This window comes from Sturnus vulgaris, chromosome 1, assembly GCF_052056855.1.
Source record: "Sturnus vulgaris isolate bStuVul1 chromosome 1, bStuVul1.hap1, whole genome shotgun sequence".
In the NCBI taxonomy this organism is placed as follows: Eukaryota; Metazoa; Chordata; class Aves; order Passeriformes; family Sturnidae; genus Sturnus; species Sturnus vulgaris.
Window position 1 is genome coordinate 1,673,928 of NC_142243.1, and position 13,920 is coordinate 1,687,847.

A 13,920-nucleotide genomic window follows, 5' to 3' on the forward strand; every position below is an offset into this window, starting at 1 on the left:
CATTGCAGGAGTTTGGAATTCCGTTGTGTCTGGTTGGGGAATGTGCAGGGATGTGATGCTCTGGGATGAGGTTGGAATTCGAGCTGTCCCTGGGTGTGTCAGGATGGGATCCCAGCAGGGAGGGAGGGGAAAGGCTCCAGAGCTGGGCATGGCCGGGCAGGAATTTCTCCATCCTTGAGCATTCCCGGCTCTCCTGGCTCTGCTGTCACCTCCTGGAATCCCTTTTCCAGCCCCCACAAACTGTGGAATACTCCATGCCTTGGACTGGGATTCCTCTGTGTTCTCCCAGTGTCTGAGCCGCTGGAATTCCAGGCTGTGGTGTCCCCGTGCCCACGGGGCAGTGCCAGGCTGGAACTGCCTCTGGATTAATTAATCCCTGTCATTAATTCTGGATCTTGTGCCAGCTCCTAAAGGCACGAGCCAGCACCTGCACAAAATACTTTTGGGATTAGGGAGTGGAATGGATTCTTCCCACTCATCCCAGAGCAGGAGAACACGATGGGATTAAATCCTCCCTCTGAAAACCGAGGCCTGGAGGTGCCTTTTGTGCCTTTGTCCTCCCAGGAATTTTTGGGATATTTGCCACCAAACCTGGGAATGATTTGGGTTGGGAAGAACTTCGGGAAAGATCCAAATCCAACCCCTTACCCTGGGCAGCTTGCACTGGACTCAAAGCTCCCTCTGGGCTGGCCTAAATATTTAGGAATATTCCATCTGGGAACGTTGTGATGAGAGAATTCCTTGGATTCCAGGGGGACGCTGAAGTGGCGCGATGGCCGCAACCACGTCGGGGATTTCCAGGAGGGCCTGGAGCACGGGTAAGCCCTGGAAAATGGGAATGATATTCCCTGCTCTTAAAATCCACTGGAATGGTTCCTTCCAGAGAGAGGGGATTGACAGTGACTGACACCAGGGGTTGGAATCTGATCCCACGTCCCTAAAATCCCTGGGAATTTACTCCTAGGAAATGTCTTAAAGTTGTTTTTAGGTCCCTTCAAAATCTCACTTTTAAATGAGGAATTTTAACAGGAAAATCCCCAATCCCACAAAATTCAAATTGGTTTTTAAACCTCATCCACTACAGTGGAGTCAAAATTTTCCACGCTGGATTTTTCCACGCTGGATTTTTCCACGCTGGATTTTTCCACGCTGGATTTTTCCACGCTGACCTTTTCAATGTTGGATTTTCCATGCTGACCGTTTCCATGCTGGATTTTTTTCATGCTGGAATTTTCCATGCTGGAATTTTCCCTGCTGTCTTTTCCCATTCTGGATTTTTTCCATGCTGATTTTTTCCATGCTGAATTTTTCCATGCTGACCTTTCTCATTCTGGATTTTCCCATTCTGCATTTTTCCTTGCTGCATTTTTCCATGCTGACCTTTCTCACCCTGGATTTCTCCATGCTGACCTTTTCAATGTTGGATTTTCCATGCTGGATTTTTCCATGCTGATCTTTTCCGTGCTGGATTTTTCCATACTGATCTTTTCCGTGCTGGAGTTTTCCATGCTCATCTTTTCCATGCTGGATTTTCCCATTCTGGATTTTTCCCTGCTCAACTTTTCCATGCTGGATTTTTCCATGCTCATCTTTTCCATGCTGGATTTTTCCATGCTGGATTTTTCCCTGCTCATCTTTCCCATGCTGGATTTTCCCATGCTGGATTTTTCCCTGCTCATCTTTTCCATGCTGGATTTTCCCATTCTGGAATTTTCCCTGCTGACCTTTCCCACGTGCCCCGGGCAGGTTTGGGATCTGCCTGGTGCCGCGGCGCTCCGAGGATCGCTACGACTGCTACAAGTGCCACTGGTACCAGGGCAAGATGCAGGGCTATGGAATCTGTGAGTAAGTAACATCCAGGATGGGCTCCAGGGAAAAGGGAGGGTTCCAGGGATTTAAGGATGGAAATATTCCCTGAAATCTTTGGAGCCTGGGCTGGTTATGCTTTGTGGGCGTTAAGAATTCCAGGATGGTTTGGGAGCTTAAGGGTGATCCCATTTCCATTCCATTCCATGGGACACCTCCCACTGTCCCAGGCTGCTCCAGCCTGGCCTTGGGCACTGCCAGGGATCCAGGGGCAGCCACAGCTGCTCTGGGAATTCCATCCCAGCCAGGAATTCCTAATTCCCAATATCCCATCCAGCCCTGCCCTCTGGCAGTGGAAGCCATTCCCTGTGTGCTGTCCCTCCATGCCTTGTCCCCAGTCCCTCTCCAGCTCTCCTGGAGCCCCTTCAGGTCCTGGAAAAGGCTCTGAGGTTTCCCTGGAATTTTCTCTTCCGAGGTCACCCCAAAGGCTTTGGCCACTGGGAGCATTGGGCTGCCTCTGGTTCCTGCTCATCCCAATCCCTGATTTCTCCGTGCCAAGTGGGACAGACCCAGCATTCCAGCTGGGATCCCACCTGGATCTTCTGCTCCATATTTAAACCTGGAGCTGCTCTTCCCAGAGGGACTAGTCCAGGGAAGGGCTGGTGGCCACCACAGCAGGCTGGATCCAAGCCTGGCCTCCTTCCTACGGATCCAGAGCTCCCTGTGCCCAGGCTGGTGAGAGGTCAAGGCCTCTCCCAGGACAATTCCAAGCCCGTGTGTTGAGTCCTTGGATAATTTGGGAAGCTCTGGAATGTCCAGTTCGGGTGGTGCACGTTCCCAACAGCAAACAAGGATCAAACCCAGCGCTGTCAGACAAATACTTGGAATATTTTGAGATGGATGAGCCTGATCTCCTCTCTTCCTTGGTTTTCTACACCAGGAGAAACAAGATTGCCAATCAAATCAAACTGGAATTCCATCCCTCTTCCTGCAGGTATGGGAATGACCTGGTCTACAAGGGCTACTTCAGGGACAACGTGCGCCAAGGATTTGGGATCCTGGAGAACTTCTCTGCCGAGCATCCCTACAAATACACGGGACAGTGGGAAAACGACAAAAAGAACGGATACGGGGTCTGGGAAGACAAGGAGAGGTAAAAGGGGGGGGATGGATCAGAGGTGTGGGACAGCTTTGGGTTTGGTGAGGATAAATCCTGAAGGATTTGGGATGAATTCCTTGGAAAACATTCCCGGAGCTCAGTTTGTGTGGGAGCGTCCGTGCTGGGATCGAGGACAAATCCCAGGGATTGGGAAAAGGGGAAAATCCAAGCCTTGGCTTTGCCTTGCACTGCAGAGGGGAGAGGCACATCGGGATGTGGTTGGATGACCAGAGACACGGAGAGGGCGTCGTGGTGACACAGTCGGGGCTCTGCTACCAGAGGACATTCCAGGCTGATAAAATGGTGGTGAGTCCAAGATTTCCCTGGAATCTGGGAATGCCTGCAGTGGGGAATTCACCACCAAGGGCGAGGTTTCATTCCCATTCCCTGGAGTAGTATTGTGTTTTGTTTTGTTTTATTTTATTTTATTTTATTTTATTTTATTTTATTTTATTTTATTTTATTTTATTTTATTTTATTTTATTTTATTTTATTTTACTTTTGTGTTAGGGTTGGGATTGAATGTATTTTTTGCTTGGATTTCGATGTTTATGACTTTTTATTTTTGTTGCAGTGAGTTTTACAGTACTTCGAGCTAACAAATTAAAATATGGAGTTTTTGGTTTTGTTTTTTTTTTTGCAAAGCCTTTTAAGGCCAGCTGGCCTAATTTAGAAATGCCACTTAAATTATTTTTACTTAATTAAAAACTCGTGGCCCGCAATGAGGGTTCTTTTATTTAATTACAAAACATCACCCAAACTCCTGGAAAAGGAGGACGAAAACTTCTGCCCTAAAACTTTCGTTTTGTTTCCTGTATATTACAATATCCTAAGACTTTAAATTTTAAATTTTTTACCATGGGTTGGAGATCAGGGAAAGAGGGGTGGGGGATCTGGGACCCCCAGATGGGTCCCTTGGGATGGACATTCCCAAGGGAATGTTTGGATAATTCTCCAGGACAGGGTGGGATTGTTGGGATGTGGGAGTTTCCCATTCAGGATATTCCGTGATTTTCCCAGAAAAATGGTTTGGAAGGACAAGTCTTGTTTGTTCTCAATTTCCAGAGGGATATTGGGATATTGGAGGGGCTGGGGATGGAATTCCCAAAGATTTGTTGCTGTCCCTGAATCCCTGGAAGTGGCCAAGGGCAGGTTGGATGGGGCTTGGAGAAATTTGGGATAGTGGGAGATCCCTGCCTGTGGATTGGGTGATTCTGAAGGTCCCTTCCAGCCCAAATCATTCCAAGATTCCGTAACATTCCACCTTTCCTGGAAATCATCAAATCCTTGTTTTTTCCCATGTGAAGTCACCTGTCCAGTCCATGAAATTTGGGAATTTGGTGGGGAAAGCAAAGGGAATTAAAACATTGCTTCCTGTGGGAAATCCATCCTTAAAAAACCCCCCCAACAATCCCATTCCCGCTTCTCAAAAATATTGGAAAAATATTGGAAAAATATTGGAAAAATATTGGAAAAATATGGAAACTTGGCTTCCCATAAAACCTCCACCCACAGAGAACAAAAATCCTGGAGGCTCCTTTAACTTCCCAAGGCTTCCAGGTGGAAGTTTCCACTTTTTTTTTTTCCCTTGGAAAACTTGGATTTTTCCATGGAGAAAACAATTCCAGAGGAAAATATTCCAGCTCTGGAAGTGATTGCATTTCCCAGCAGATTTGAGGCTGAAGAAACCTTTGGGTTTAAAGTCTGGAGTAAATCCCAGAGTTTAAAATCCCAGAGTGGGAAGAAAATTCCCTGTGGATAAGAATTATTTCTTGAAATAATTTCCCACGGAATGGGCACATTCCCAACTCTCTCAATTGTTGGGATGTCTCCTGTGCCACGAGTTGGATTTGGATCCTTCTGGATCCCTTTCCACCATTCCACACAATCCCTGTTTTCTTGGAATCATTTCCCCAAAAATGAAGATTTCCTAAAATATCCCAGGATTGGGAACACCAGGAGTTTGATACCACAACGATCCTTCCTGGATTTTTGTTCCTTTTCCTTGGAAAAATCCATGGAATAATTTTGTTGTCCCAAGTTTCCCGATCTCCTTTTCCTAAATCAAATTATTGAAAGGACATATTTGATTTAAAAAAAAAAAAAAAAAAATCTTCTTGGAATCTGCATCCCATCAATTTTTCCAGGATGAATTGGAGCATTGGTGGGAAATTCATGGCAGGAATTCCCAATTTTTTTCCTTTCCATCCCAAGGGTTCGGGAATTCTGCTCCTGGAAGACGATTCCGTGTACGAAGGGAACTTCACGGAAAATCTGACATTTGTTGGAAAGGTGAGAATTTCTCCTCTTGGAATTTCCAATGGATTCATTTCCCAAATTCATTCCTTCCTGGAGCTTCCTATTAAAAAAAAAAAAAAAAAATCCCTATTTTCCAAAATTTTTGGGATTTTTTTTTTTCACCCGGAAGGAAAACTGTAGCTGGGAGAATTTAGGAAGAATTTGGGATTTTAATTTTTTTTTTTATTTACTTCAGATTTTGTTTGTTTGGGGTTTTTTTTTGTTTGTTTGTTTTGTTTTGTTTTTTGTGTTTTTTTTTTTTTGTTTAGTTTTTGGGGTTTTTATTGTGTTTTTTTTTTTATTGGGTTTTATGGTGCATTTTTGGTTGAGTTTTTGGTTTTTTTTGTGGGTATTATTGGACATTTTTGGTTGGGGTGTTGGGGTTTTGTTTATTTTTTTTTTTGTTGGGGTTTTATGGGAAATTTCTGATTGAGTTTTTGTGGGGTTTTTTCCCTATTTTTGGGATTTTTATTATGTTTTATGGAACATTTTTGGTTGAGGTTTTGAGGGTTTTTTAGTTGGGTTTATGGGAAATTTCTGATTGAGTTTTTGGGTTTTTTTTCTCTTTGGGGTTTTATTGGGGTTATGGGGCATTTTTGATGGAGGTTTTGGGGTTTTTTTTGCTGGGATTTTATGAGATGTTTCTGATAGAGTTTTTGGGTTTTTTTTTTCTCTTTGGGTTTTTATTGGGTTTATGGGACATTTTTGCTTGAGGTTTTGGGTTTTTCTCGGGGTTTATGGGACGTTTTTGCTTGAGTTTTGGTTTTTGGATTTTTTTGTTGTTGATTTTAAATTGGGTTTTATGGGACATTTCTGATTGAGTTTTTGGGGTTTTTTTTTCTTCTAGTTTTGGGATTTTTATGGGTTTTATGGGACATTTATGATTGGGGTTTTTGAGGTTTTTTTGATAGGATTTTATGGGACATTTTTGGTAGAGTTTTTGGGGGTTTTTTTGGGTTTATGGGATATTTTTGGTGGAGGTTTTGGGTTTTATTGGGTTTTATAAGATGTTTTTGGTTGAGTTTCTGGGATTTTATTTGTTTTAATGGGACGCTTTTGATTGAATTTTTTAAATTTTTTTTTTCTTCATTTGCATGTTTCTATGAGGTTTTTTTGGGGGGGATTTTTGGGGCTGTGCTTTGCAGCCTCACCCGAGATCCTTTTTTTTAAAATTATTTTTAAACCAAGAACATTTCAGCCTTTGGGGCCCCAGGAAACGTTACAAAACCCCCGGAGCTGCCGGAACCACGGCAACGGAAATTTGGGATTTCCCAATCCGGGGGTTGGGTTCCCACAGAAATTTCTGCACCCCAGGATGGGGAAAACGATTTTTCCAGCACGTCCCAAAAATCTGGGATGAGCCCAGCAGGAATTCTGGGATGGAATTAACGCTCGTTAATTAAGGCGGGAAGAATTTTGTCACTCCCGAGGCCGTTCCGTGCGGATAAAATGCTGGGAATCCAAAATTTCCCTTGGAATCTGGAAATTCCTGGCATGTGGAAAATCTGGAAATCTCCAGGAGGGATTAATTCCAGTTAATGGGATGTTTTTCCCACCAAAATTCCCATTTAAATTTAGTGGCGGGTCCAGAAAATTCCGGATTTTGCTTCCTGTTTTTCTGGCTGGAATTCCACGAGCCACACTTGGGAAAATCAATTTGGATTGGATTTGGGGGGATTTAATAATTAATAGAGAGTTGATTTATAAATAGAGAATTTAATAATAGAGAATTTAAAAGGGAAGAATTTTATAATAAATAGAGATTATAATAATTAATAGAGAATTTATGTAATTATAGAGAATTTAATAACAAATAGATAATTGATACGATAATTTAATAACAAATAGAGGGTTTAATAATAGAGAATTTAAAATGAAAGAATTTTATAATAAATAGAGAATTTATGTAATAAAGAGAATTTAATAACAAATAGACAATTGATATGATAGAGAATTTAAAATTAAAGGATTTTTTATTAAGTAGAGAATTTATATAATAGAGAATTTAAAATGAAAGAATTTTATACTAAATAGAGATTAATTAATAGAGAATTTATATAATAAAGATAATTTAATAACAAATTGAGAATTGATGTGATGGAGAATTTTAAATTAGAGAATTTTATAATAAATACAGAATTTATGTAACAGAGAATTTAATAACAGATAATTTAATAGTAAATAGAACATTTTAAGAATAGAAAATATAATAATAGGAGGTCTAATAATAGAGAATTTAATACTAAATAGAGACTTTAATAACAGATAATTTAATACAAAATAGAAAATATAAGAATAGGAAATGTAATATTAGAAAATTTAATAATAGGTGATTTAGTAATAGAAAATCTAATACTAAACAGTGAATTTAATGGTCAATAGAGAATTTGAGGACAGAGAATTTCATAGAGAACCGATGCTGAGGAGGAATTCCCGAAATGCTGAGATGGAATTCCTGAAATTCCGAGAAGGAATTCCTGAAATTTCGAGAAGGAATTCCCAAAATGCCGAGAAAGAATTCCCAAAATTCTGAGGAGGAATTCCCAAAATGCCGAGAAAGAATTCCCAAAATTCTGAGGAGGAATTCCCAAAATGCCGAGAAAGAATTCCCAAAATTCTGAGGAGGAATTCCCAAAATGCCGAGAAAGAATTCCCAAAATTCTGAGGAGGAATTCCCAAAATGCCGAGAAAGAATTCCCAAAATTCTGAGGAGGAATTCCCAAAATGCCGAGAAAGAATTCCCAAAATTCTGAGGAGGAATTCCCAAAATGCCGAGAAAGAATTCCCAAAATTCTGAGGAGGAATTCCCAAAATGCCGAGAAAGAATTCCCAAAATTCTGAGGAGGAATTCCCAAAATGCCGAGAAAGAATTCCCAAAATTCTGAGGAGGAATTCCCAAAATGCCGAGAAAGAATTCCCAAAATTCTGAGGAGGAATTCCCAAAATGCCGAGAAAGAATTCCCAAAATTCTGAGGAGGAATTCCCAAAATGCCGAGAAAGAATTCCCAAAATTCTGAGGAGGAATTCCCAAAATGCCGAGAAAGAATTCCCAAAATTCTGAGGAGGAATTCCCAAAATGCCGAGAAAGAATTCCCAAAATTCTGAGGAGGAATTCCCAAAATGCCGAGAAAGAATTCCCAAAATTCTGAGGAGGAATTCCCAAAATGCCGAGAAAGAATTCCCAAAATTCTGAGGAGGAATTCCCAAAATGCCGAGAAAGAATTCCCAAAATTCTGAGGAGGAATTCCCAAAATGCCGAGAAAGAATTCCCAAAATTCTGAGGAGGAATTCCCAAAATGCCGAGAAAGAATTCCCAAAATTCTGAGGAGGAATTCCCAAAATGCCGAGAAAGAATTCCCAAAATTCTGAGGAGGAATTCCCAAAATGCCGAGAAAGAATTCCCAAAATTCTGAGGAGGAATTCCCAAAATGCCGAGAAAGAATTCGCGAATTGCTGAGATGGAATTTGCGAGATTCTGAGAAGGAATTCCCGAGATTCCGAGATGGAATTCCCGAATTGCCTAGAAGGAATTCCCACTATTCTGAGAAGGAATTCCCAAGATTCCGAGAAGGAATTCCCACTATTCTGAGAAGGAATTCCCGAATTCCCTGGACGGAATTCCCGCTATTCTGAGAAGGAATTCCCGAATTCCCGCTATTCCGAGAAGGAATTCCCGAATTCCCTGGAGGGAATTCCCGCTATTCCGAGGAGGAATTCCCGACTCCCGGCCTCCCTTTCCGCAGGGGAAGCTGTCCCTGGCCAATGGTTTGGTGCTGGAGGGGACGTTCGGCGCGCGCGGAGCCCGAGGGCAGCGCACCCACACGGCACCCCCCGAGAGCCAACAGCGCCCCCCAGCGTGAGCACCCGCACCTGCAACACAGAGACACCCCCGGGATGGTTCCCTGCGGGAGGAGGGAGGGGTGGGGAGGGATTTCATGGAATTCCTGTGGTTTATTCCACGTGGGAATGAGAAATGGGGTGAAATCATGGGATTCCCGTGGAGTTAATTCCGTGTGGGAGGTGGGAATGTTTTCCTGAAATCCTAGGATTAATTCCATAGGGAAGCAGGAATGTTTTCCTGAAATCCTAGGATTAATTCCATAGGGAAGCAGGAATGTTTTCCTGAAATCCTAGGATTAATTCCATAGGGAAGCAGGAATGTTTTCCTGAAATTCTGGGATTTCCATGGAGTTAATTCCATATGGGAGGTGGGAATGTTTTCCTGAAATCCTGGGATTTCCATGGAGTTAATTCCGTGTGCAAAGCAGGGATATTTTCCTGAAATCCTGGAGTTAATTCCAGAGGGAATGAGAAATGGATGTTTTCCTGAAATCCTAGGATTAATTCCATAGGGAAGCAGGAATGGATATTTTCCTGAAATTTTGGGATTTCCATGGAGTTAATTCCATGTGGGAGGTGGGAATGAATATTTTTTCCTGAAATCCTGGGATTGTCTGGGGTTAATTCCATGTGGGAGGTGGGAATGGATATTTCCTGAAATCCTCGGGGGAGTGGGATTTTCATGGAGTGAATTCCATGTGGGAAGCAAGAATGTTTTCCTGAAATCCTAGGATTAATTCCATAGGGAAGCAGGAATGGATATTTTTTTCCTGAAATCTTGGGATTGTCTGGGGTTAATTCCATGTGGGAAGCAAGAATATTTTCCTGAAATCCTAGGATTAATTCCATGGGGAAGCGGGAATGGATGTTTTCCTGAAATCCTGGGATTTCCATGGAGTTAATTCCATGTGCAAAGCAAGGATATTTTCCTGAAATCCTGGAGTTAATTCCAGAGGGAATGAGAAATGGATGTTTTCCTGAAATCCTGGGATTGTCATGGAGTTAATTCCATGTGGGAAGCAGAAATGCTTTCCTGAAATCCTGGAATTTCCATGGAGTTAATTCCATGTGGGAAGCAGGAATGTTTTCCCAGGGTGTTTTCCTGAAATCCTGGGATTGTCTGGGGTTAATTCCATGTGGGAATGAGGAAATGTTTTCCTGGACTCTTGGGTTAATTCCATAGGGAAACAGGATTCCTGAAATCTTGGAATTACCATGGAGTTAATTCCAGTTGGGAAGCAGGAATGGATATTTCCATGAAATCCTGGGATTAATTCCATAGGGAAGCAGGAATTGATGTTTTCCTGAAATCCTGGGATTTTCAAGGAGTTAATTCCATGTGGGAAGCAGGAATGGATGTTTTGATGCCATCCAGCCCAAATTCCCCCCAAATTCCAAGTCCCCTCTCAAATCCCAGTCCAATTCCATCTTTTTTTTCCCCCTCTTTTTTCCCCAGCATCCATGGGACAGAAATTCCTTTTCCAGAGCAGGAAAACTCCTGGGAATGGTCACTCAACTCTTATCCAGCTTTTCTCCAGGAATTCTGTGGAGATCAAGAATCTGTAATTGGGAATATTTAGGAATATCCAGCAGTGCATGGAGCAGGAAAACCGGGATTAATTCAAAACTTCTGGATCATTTCTGTCCCTGGGAATTCCATCTCAGCCAGGAATTCCTTCCTAAAATTCCATCTAAATCTCCATTTTTTTTCCAATGGGAAGCCATTCCCTGTTTTCCTGTCCCTCCATCCCTTATCCCAAGTCTCTCTCCAGCTCTCCTGGAGCCCCTGGAATTTTCCCTTTTCCAGGAAAACATTCCCAGCTCTCCCAGCCATGCGTTTCTATCAAATCCCAGAGAATTTTCCCATTTTTGAGGGGGGAAATCCACAAGAATTTGGGAAGAACATGGAAAAAAAATCCCAATCCTGTGTTTTCCAGCCAGCTGGGCCTGAAGGAATTCCCAGTGGAGAAGAGATGGACGGGAATCTTTGAGCAATTCCAGGAATTCCTCCATTCTGGCTGCAAGGAGGAAATGGAGGAATCTTTCACAGGATTCCACATCCAATCCAGCAAGGAGCTGAGGAAATCCCAGGAATATCTGTTCTGTCAAAGGTATGGTGGGAATTCTGGGAATTCCTGAGGAAATCCCAGGAATATCTGTTCTGCCAAAAAGGAAATCTCAGGAATGCCCGAGGAAATCCTGGGAATTCCTGTTCTGTTAAAGAAGAAATTCCAAGAATTTGTATTCTGCCAGAGGTACTGTAGAAAATCCTGGGAATTCCTGTTCTGCTAAAGAGGAAATCTTGGGAATACCTGAGGGAATCTGGGAATCCCTGAGGGAATCCCTGATGAAATCTTGGGAATCCCTGAAGGAATCCTGGGAATCCCTGAGGGAATCCCTGAGGAAACCCCGGGAATTCCTGAGGAAATCCCTGAGGAAATCTTGGGAATCCCTGAGGAAATCTTGGGAATCCCTGAGGAAATCTTGGGAATCCCTGAGGAAATCTGGGAATCCCTGAGGAAATTTGGGGAATCCCTGAGGAAATCTGGGAATCCCTGTTGTTCCAGGCCCTCATTCCCACTCAGGAATTTGATGCAATTCCAGGAATTTCCCTGGTGTTCCCATTCCAGAGGAATTTCACACCTCAGGTGGAAATTTTTGCTGCTGAGCTTCATCCACACCCATAAAAATTCCGATTATTTGAACGATTTTCATTCCCTTTTGGAATTTGCCAATCTGGATTTCTCCAGTTCCGCTTTTCCTTCCTCAATTCCCGTTTTTCCAGAGGCTCTGAGGAAATTTCCTGGAAAATTGAGGATATCCTGGAGGAGCTCGTCCAGCACCAGGAGCTGCAGTCGCTCCACACTTACCTGGAAAAGGTAACGAAATTATTTATTAAAATTATCAACATCTCGATTAATGAGAAATAATTTAATAATAAATAATTGAATAATCGACAATTAATACATAATCGAATAATAAATAATTTGACAATAAAGAACTTAGATAATAAATAATTTAATAATAGGTAATTACTATTAAAGTTACTATCATTATATTAATAAATTACTATAGTAATTAATTTTATAGTAATTAATTTTATAGTAATTAATTTTATAGTAATTAATTTTATAGTAATTAATTTTATAGTAATAAATTATTACATTAAAGAGCATATTATTTCCATTTAAAATATAGAATATTAAATTATTATATTAGATTATTATATTGAATGATGTTATTAAATTGTTATATGACTAAAGTTACTAAAATATAATTACAAGTTTTTATTGTTATCACCTAAATTTGTTATTATTATTTAATTATATTAAATTATATTATTAAATTGTTACATTACTAAAGTTACTAACTTATTATTACAAGGTATTATTATTATTACCTACATTTATTATTATTATTTATTATTATTATGACAAGTTACTGAAATTACTATTAGAGAATTTAATAATAAGGAATTTTAAACTAAATGGAGACTTTAATAGAAAATTGAATAATAAATAATAAATAGTGAATTCATGTAATAGAAAATTTAGTAATTTTTAAATGTAATAATAAATAATATAATAAAAAATATTATATTTAATTCTCTATTATTCAATCATCTAAAGAATTTAATAATTAATAGGGACGCTAATAAATAATAAATAGAGACTTTAATAACAAAGGATTTGTATAGGGAATAGAGAATTCATTAGTAAACAGAGACTTTTATAATAACAATAAAAAGAGAATTTCATAATAATTGAATAAGAAATACAGAATTTATTTCAAAACCAGAGAATTTCTAGAACAGAAAATTAATTAATAAAGAATTTTTAATCAGAAATAGCGAGGTTGTTTTTCCCTGGAAAAGCTTTTCCCTCTGGAATATCCCAACAAATCCCAAGTGGGGAACCCATCTAATAATTCCAGCTGGGAATTCCAGGAGAAATCAAAAATTTTTTTTTTTTTTTTTTTTTTTTTTTTTTTTAAATTTCCCCTCTCCTTCTGATCCATCCAATGGAATTTTCCAGGCTCTGAAATCGTCCCTTCATCCCTTGGGAAAACTCCTGGGGGTCCTGGCTGTCACCTTCCAGGCCACCTATTCCGGGATCGGAGCCAACCGGCACCTGCTGCCCATGGCCCAGGACGAGGTCAAGTTCTATGCCAAGAAAATTTGGGAATTCTCCCAGTGAGTCCAACGTGGGCTGGGGAGCCTGGAAGGGATCCTTGGGGTAGCGGCGGTGTTTTGTTTGTGTTCCTTTTTTTTTTTTTTTTTTGGGGAATTCTTGGGAGTTCCTGGGAGTTCTTGGGAGTTGTTCTTTGGAATTCTTGGGAGTTCTTGGGAGTTCTTTGGAATTCTTGGGAGTTCTTGGGAGTTCTTTGGAATTCTTGGGAGTTCTTGGGAGTTCTTGGGAATTCTTGAGAGTTCTTGGGAGTTCTTTGGGATTCTTAGAAATTCTTGGGAGTTCCTTGGGAGTTCCTTGGGAGTTCTTGTAAATTCTTGGGAGTTCCATGGGAGTTCTTGTAAATTCTTGGGAGTTCCTTGGAATTCTTGGGCATTCTTGAGAGTTCTTTGGAATTCCTGGGAATTCTTGGGGTATCGGAGCCAACCGGCACCTGCTGCCCATGGCCCAGGACGAGGTCAAGTTCTATGCCAAGAAAATTTGGGAATTCTCCCAGTGAGTCCAACGTGGGCTGGGGAGCCTGGAAGGGATCCTTGAGATCTTGGGGTTTGGGGTGGTGCTGCGTTTGTAGTCGGGTTTTTTTGGGAATTTTTGGGAGTTTCTTGGGAATTCTTATGAGTTCTTTGGAAT

The 13,920-nt window shown here is 41.0% G+C and overlaps 1 protein-coding gene across 4 annotated transcripts in view; it reads left to right on the forward strand.

Moving 5' to 3' along the window:
* ALS2CL (ALS2 C-terminal like) overlaps nt 1-13,920 on the forward strand; it is a 45,926-nt gene that overhangs the window by 23,209 nt on the left and 8,797 nt on the right. For 3 of the 4 annotated variants that reach the window (XM_088177072.1, XM_088177121.1, XM_088176993.1), the window contains 9 exons: nt 753-818; nt 1,747-1,845; nt 2,801-2,959; nt 3,160-3,271; nt 5,180-5,257; nt 9,007-9,119; nt 11,041-11,214; nt 11,889-11,982; nt 13,138-13,295. In XM_088177072.1, the coding sequence (XP_088033198.1) occupies nt 753-818; nt 1,747-1,845; nt 2,801-2,959; nt 3,160-3,271; nt 5,180-5,257; nt 9,007-9,119; nt 11,041-11,214; nt 11,889-11,982; nt 13,138-13,295 (1,053 nt within the window). The remainder of the gene's footprint in view (nt 1-752; nt 819-1,746; nt 1,846-2,800; nt 2,960-3,159; nt 3,272-5,179; nt 5,258-9,006; nt 9,120-11,040; nt 11,215-11,888; nt 11,983-13,137; nt 13,296-13,920) is intronic. The other variant, XM_088177031.1, reaches the window with a different exon arrangement.